General features: G+C 38.4%; 1 protein-coding gene across 1 annotated transcript; it reads left to right on the forward strand.

The window, feature by feature from the left end:
• Positions 1 to 94: 94 nt before the first annotated feature.
• LOC121302633 (homeobox protein CDX-2-like) lies at positions 95 to 6,979 on the forward strand. The gene is made up of 3 exons (XM_041232644.1): positions 95 to 1,298; positions 5,053 to 5,198; positions 5,986 to 6,979. Exons 1-3 carry the CDS (start codon positions 869 to 871, stop codon positions 6,184 to 6,186), a joined length of 777 nt encoding a protein of 258 aa, XP_041088578.1. The 5' UTR covers positions 95 to 868; the 3' UTR covers positions 6,187 to 6,979.
• Positions 6,980 to 7,184: the final 205 nt, after the last annotated feature.

Genomic DNA, 7,184 nt, shown 5'->3' on the forward strand with positions numbered 1-7,184 from the left:
TAATAATAATAATAATAAATAATAATAATAATAATAGTACTAATACTACTTCCCCTTTGGTTTTGCTTATTTAACTTACAGTCCTTTTTCGTTTTTTTTCGTTAAAATTAGTTAAATGCCTATTTATTTAGCATCCTCTTTGATGAGGATGCTAATTTGAATTTTTTCTCCAGTCGTCAATTGACAGCTGGAGGTGACGATGTCCTTTTAGACATTTAAATAGGACTAATAATAATAATAATAATAATGCATTATATCTATATTTGTAACGATAAAGATTTATAATGTAATCCTTGGGAGTCTGACAACACTGAACCAATCCCATTCTGGAGCCCGCGTGCGTGACACATCGACGTTACACCCTCACCTGCTTCCTTGTTTCTCCTCGTTTATTTATGACCCGCTTCTCTACGCTGTATTGACAGCACTGGCGCCGTGCTCTCTTACACAAATAAAAGGTTTCCTGGAATATTCCGAACGAGCACATTGGAACCTGTGGGTGCGCTCAAAGTGCATTGCATTGTAAAGGCAGGAGGAAGCACGGGAGCAATGCAAGCGCAGTGTCTACCAGTGCGCTCTTATCTTTTTAAATGCAAACTTTTTAAATGCAAATCTTCTTTTTTTCCTGAGGTGTGGGGGGAGTTAGACTAATGAGCTGACGTCAGCGGCTGTTGCTGTGCTCTGACTAATAGCACAGTTGTAAACAATCCTTCATCATGTGGGATCCAGTCAATTTGCCCTGATCATCAGAAGAAGAGAGTACTTGAAACGGGCCATAAAGGAAACAAAATAGGACCCTAATGGACTAAAAAAAAGACCCTTGTGTGTTTTACAACAGTATGCGTATTGCGCCATTCCCGTCGCCACTATGTACGTAAGCTACCTTTTGGATAAAGAAGTAAGCATGTACTCGAGTTCTGTTAGGCATTCTGGATTTAATCTTGGTGCTCAGAATTTTGTCAGCCCGCCACAGTACCCGGATTACGGGACCTATCACGTACCGGGAGTGAATTTGGACAGTGCTGCACAGTCCGCAGCCTCCTGGCATTCCCCGTATGGACCACCCCGGGAGGAATGGAGTGCGTACGCGCCCCTGCCATCAAACGGGGTGCATTCCATCAATGCGTCAGCGGGGACGCTTCCATACTGCGCGGCAGATTATAACCCCGTCCAGCCTTCGGGTGGCGGGGTTATCCATGCCCTCAACAACACCTCAGCCGAACACCAAGACCCCAGCAGTCCAAGGCGCTCTTACGAATGGATAAAGAAGACCCCCCCGCCAGTGATCACAGCTCCAGGTAAAAAAGAAAAGTGTTTGTTTGTTTTATATTTAATGACCGATCTGATGCTAAACAGACAACATTGCAATGCTGTCATCCAAGATGAATTACTTTCTCATTTTCACCAGAAAACACACAGAACATACAGAATATAGAAAAAACGAAACAAAACGACGTTTTTCCACAATATCACAAGTTCAATATGAGCAGCAATCTTTCTCAATGTTAAAATGTTTGTTATGTTTCATTATTATTATTATTATTATTATTATTATTATTATTATTATTATTATTATTATTATTATTATTAGTTAGAATTGACAAATGGGGTTACATGCATTACTTTAGAGGATGTGAAATTGTTTAAAAATCTAACTGAGGCTAGGACGCTGTAAATAACAACTTTCTTAGAAAGCATTAATAAAAACATCTAATTGTCTGGCAATAAAGACTACAATTAGTGGAATCCGACTCGAGCGTTCGTGTTAGCATGTCCACTTTCTGTCATCCTCGCGTACCTCTCATTGTAGCTCTGAAATCTAACCTGAAGTGACACTGCTCTGTTACAGTGATCTTTAAACTGGCCAGTATACTCGTATACACGATAGCATAACCCATAACGATCCTATGTCATTTAACCTGTATCAATGTCGTGTTTACCTGCTGTAACTCAATATGTTATCAGGAACACGTTGCGATTTGATTTGTATCATCAAAAATGGAGCCCGCAAACTGACAATTGAACCTATTCTATAACAGTTGTGATCAGTTCTAGAATGGTTCAGATATTCCCGACTTTGTCCGGAAATGTGCTGGACATATGAAGAGTCCACAATGTTGTCGACACGTTTAGGAATTGGTATTTGGCTCAGGGAAGATCTGACACGGGATTGACTGGTCAGTAATTATAGAATGCCTATTATACTTTCCTTTGATAGAACACGTGTAACTATAATTCCGACAGTAAGCCCAGTGGCATTTCTGAATGCAGAACCAGAAGCAATTCCTGGGTACACGGCTGATCGCTAATAAAATAATGTGCTATAATGTGATATAATTCAGTAATATGCTCTTAAACGGTTTTATATATTTTTTTTCATGCATTTATACTCAATTTGTTTGTAATTTCAAAAAGTCTATACCTTCTAACGGTGGTGTGCGCTCTCTAATGAACAGACATAGCTATTTCTTAATTTGCGCGCAAGATATAATATCATTTAGGCTTCAAATAATATTAAATATATTTGTATAACATTGTAATGGCTATATAAATGTATCCCATAAAATAATTAATTTGCTGCCATATTATCTTTGACGAATATATAGCCTATATAGAGCTATAATATTGAAGTGTTAAAAGTTTTGAGAAAAGTGACGCCGTGTCCGGGCGCCGGAGTCAGTTGTCATGTAAATGTCACCTCAGGTCGCAGACAAGCCTGGAGCCCTGTTCCTGCATAACCTCGTCTTTCACAGATCCGCCAGCGAGCCTTGCTTTGATATTCTCTTCATGGACCCTTTCACAGACCGGAAAAAGGGGGAGAATTTCACAAAGCATGTGGAAGTTTTACAGCGTTGTCTCCACATGTAGATACTAGCGAGTTGTATAAAGTTCCCACGCATGTCGTTTAACGATGTATGTATGTCATAAAAACATAAGAAAGTTTACAATCGTTTGGTTGTTAGTAGCTTATTGATCCCAGATTCTCATGAAGCAGGTTCTTGAAGGATCCCAGGGTGTCAGCTTCAACTCTACATGAGGCTATCAGGTCGCCACTCTTTGTTAAAGGCATTATAGCTGTAGCTAATACCAACACTTGGACCATTCATTTCAAATTGTGATGATCCCACGTCACAATTTACAAGTTAGGCTACAACATATATATATATATATATATATATATATATATATATATATATATATATATATATATATATATATATATATATATCGAACCTTATTCATATGCTGTAGCCTAACTTAAAATTGTCCTTATATGCAGTAACGTAATCTCTCAAAATATATTTTTATGTTTAATCGGTATAGCTGATAAAAGTATTTATAAAAATCACAATAATCTTCTATTTACCCTATTGATTTATGCCTTAGTAATAGGTCTATTTTATTTTTTCTCAGCGAGACTGGATTGGCTAATAGAACAGGGTACGATCAGTAGGCTACTCCTGCATGTCACGAGCAGTTCTATTGGAATTCAGTTGATTTCGACCCGATTTCTTGATATCAACATGTCGTCGGTTTTGAGGATGAAAGAACTTGCCGCGGTTTACTGAGCAGTGGCAAATCAAACAGAATAGGGCTACTTATTGCAGCTCTGAGCCGTGTTCCACCGATAAGATCATCTTGTAATGTATTGTATCAGGTCGTGGTAGCTATTCAGCTGACCCGTGGCTTTATCTCTGATCAGACATGTATCTCAGTGGGGGTCTTTTGTTGTAGTTAGTTGGTAGTTTACCTGAACAAAGTGGACTACGGCCGGCAAATCAGCGTCGCGCTCGCTGTGATCTTTCCCATACAGAACCGCACAGCCCGGCTTGTATAAACTATTCTATGAACGGGGGAGGGGCTCCATATTAAAGTCAACCGATAAAAGTTTAAAGAGAACATTCACCCCAACAGTTCTTTGGTTTTTATTTTTTTATTTAAACACTCACGCATACATTCGATGTGTAATATCAAGCCAGTGCTTTCATTCAGAGCCAGGGTAAGTATATACATGCGTGCGTAAAACCAGAAAACAATGTATAGGTTTTCGATGCCATCGTAGCACACATTTCAAAACCAGATATTTAAAAATAATCGTAAATCGCATGAAGAAAATTGTAAACGCGTTCCAGTTTGTTTCAGACTATACTTTAGACGCACAACCTCCCCATGCCGTGCAATGTGTTTAAGGACTGGTGCAGAAGCTTTCTGTTTATTTCTTAAACATGCCATTTGCAGTGCGGGGTTACATTCACATCTTCCATTTCAAGCAGCTTAATCGGGTTATTAAATTAGCTGCTTTATCACAGCACTGGATCCGAATGGTATTTGAAATACCATCTCAACCCCTTAAAACCTATGTGCTGTCAAAATACATATTGCAATGTTAAATATGTCGACAGTTTTATGTATACGTACATATTATATTATATATATATATATATATATATATATATATATATATATATATATATATATATATATATATATATATATATATATATATTATTATTTACATTTTTTTTTTTTTTATTATGTTGAAATTTATAAAATAATTATTGTATTGAAGTTATTTGGTTACATCAGTAGGGTAGACTGTTGCTGGAGTCATTAATTCAATTGCAGTACTGGTCGTTGTTTTAATTATTTTATAGTATAGTTTCATATGGCCGTAGTCATATTGAATGCTATCTATAATAACCCTCTGCAGATTAAAACTATTTTATATTGTTCCTTTAATTAGAAATAAGTATGTCTTAAAATAGACATATATTAAAAACACACAACCACACACACACACACACACACACACACACACACACACACACACACACACACACACACACACACACACACACACACACATTTGTTTTGATATAAACGGACCATCTCAAAAACACCTTTTGTTAACCTAAACAGATTCTATAATTATTAGTCTACACGTGGTGCATTTCCTGTATTCTAATTCAGTGTGTGTGTGTGTGTGTGTGTGTGTGTGTGTGTGTGTGTGTGTGTGTGTGTGTGTGTGTGTGTGTGTGTTTCTTCTCGTAGGTAAAACTAGAACAAAGGACAAGTACCGCGTTGTTTATACAGACCACCAAAGGCTGGAGCTGGAGAAAGAGTTCCTCTACAGTCGGTACATAACGATTCGACGGAAAGCGGAGATCTCAGTGACCCTGGGATTGACTGAAAGACAGGTGCGCCAAATATATTCGACCTGTTCAAAAGAAGTGATCCTCAAGAAAAGAAATAGCGTTACCGGCTGTTTGCTTGAAAACGGGAAAGGCTCACATGTTAATAACAGAACAGAGACCATTTTCAAAGTGTTTCCAGCGTTCTTTAATTAACTCCTGCTGTTCTGAAAGGAGAAAACATCACGTTAATGTTACAAAATGAGAAAAACAAAACGCACTGAGGATGCTTAAGTCGATTTGAAATACATAGCGTAGTTGTTTGTTGCTAGTTTTGCAGATGTTTTAACTCTTTCAAAAAACAGTGGTTAATTCAAGCCTGGAGTAAACGCGTTTAAAAGCTTTCAGTGTTTGTTTTAATCGTTTTAGACGGTACTGTATGAGACAAACGCACAGGTACTCCCAAGATAAAAATAACATTGTAACAGTATGCCAATACAAACACGTTTCTGTTATCTGGTGCATCAGATATATGGAGCATTATTATACACGTGTTCTTTCTTATACAGGCAACACCATCTACAGGTGTACAGGCCTGCCCTTCTATTTTTAATGAGCAGTGTTTATTTTTCAGATAGTTTCTGATCTGTGTAATAGGCTATGAGGGTCACTGGCCCTAGTAACTGCCCTTGTCTTTATTCCAATTGTATTGCGTGAAACGCTTCCTTGTGATGGGAGGCGCTATGCAGATGTCAGTTATATTGTATTGCATTGCAGTACAAAAACAGCACCAGTGGGATTGGTGTACACGTGCCTTACATTGAAACTGGCCTCTGTTTTAATTTCCTTTCAGGTGAAAATCTGGTTTCAGAACAGAAGAGCCAAAGAAAGAAAGCTAACCAGGAAAAAAAGATTGTCTGAACCCGGCTCAGTTCACAGCGGTTCCGACGGGCGCCCCAGCCCCCAGCCTGCATTGGAACCCCCGCCTCTGCCTCACCATGCGGGGATTCACTACCCCAGCGCCACGGTGTTATCAGCGCTGGTACCGCAGTGAAATAATGCACCTGAAATACAAATCGAGAGCAGGTTTTATGGCGTCCGTACAATCGTGGTCTTCGGAAGACGAAAAACACTGTGAACAGGCTATTGCTGAGACACTTTTTTAAGATAGAAAATATTATCTAAATTTGCAGAGCTGGTAAAAGTAAATGATAAGACGTTCCTAGAATGAGCTCATTCTTACAAACAGCACTCCATGAGCAACTACGAAGACTTTGTTTACGGGACTGAAGGAAATCGAGACGATTTGAGGAGTTCTCTCGGACGGGTGTTCTATAAATGTCAGGAATATTACAGTTTGTCTTTGACCCTTTGTGTACATATATGCAGCCGGTCTACACATCTCGTCAATACAATTACTTCTGCATTGATTCTCAGGGAACTGGAAATGTTATTTGTAATGTAGATCGTTTTTTAATCGTTTTTAAGTGGACAAGCTTTGGCTACATTCTGCTTCACGAGTAATAACACCTCGCTACAGGACGGCGAGCGAGGACGCTTCCTTACCCGAGGCGCTGCGAAATCTTCAGCCGTGCAATTGTGCTTTCGAATCCGTATCAGTAATCCTACAAACCGGCACACTAAAAGCTTAAGCACTCCACACAAATCTTACACAACAGACGGTAAACACACCTGAGTGTTCAGTATTGAATTGTTTCAAACTAGACACTCAAAAACACACATGGTGTAACCAAAACAAATGCGCCATTTCAATCCAATTGTAACGCATATTAATTAATTGTAATATTACATAATGAATCAATGTGTTTAAAGATATTTACCACCCTCAATCTGCTTCCATTTCTTTTTTGAAAAATGTTACACGTTGTCATTAGCGCAATCTTATTCTGAAAGGAATAAACAAATTACAAGGACCTGTCTTTATTTAGCCATGTTTTAATTCCTTTTTGAACAAATAAATCGCGCTAATGAGAAAGAGTTTTGAGTATCGAGCCATTTGTTAAGGTGTAGTTCGATTTGTCTATTGTGCGT

Source organism: Polyodon spathula, chromosome 30, assembly GCF_017654505.1.
Source record: "Polyodon spathula isolate WHYD16114869_AA chromosome 30, ASM1765450v1, whole genome shotgun sequence".
Classification (NCBI taxonomy): Eukaryota; Metazoa; Chordata; class Actinopteri; order Acipenseriformes; family Polyodontidae; genus Polyodon; species Polyodon spathula.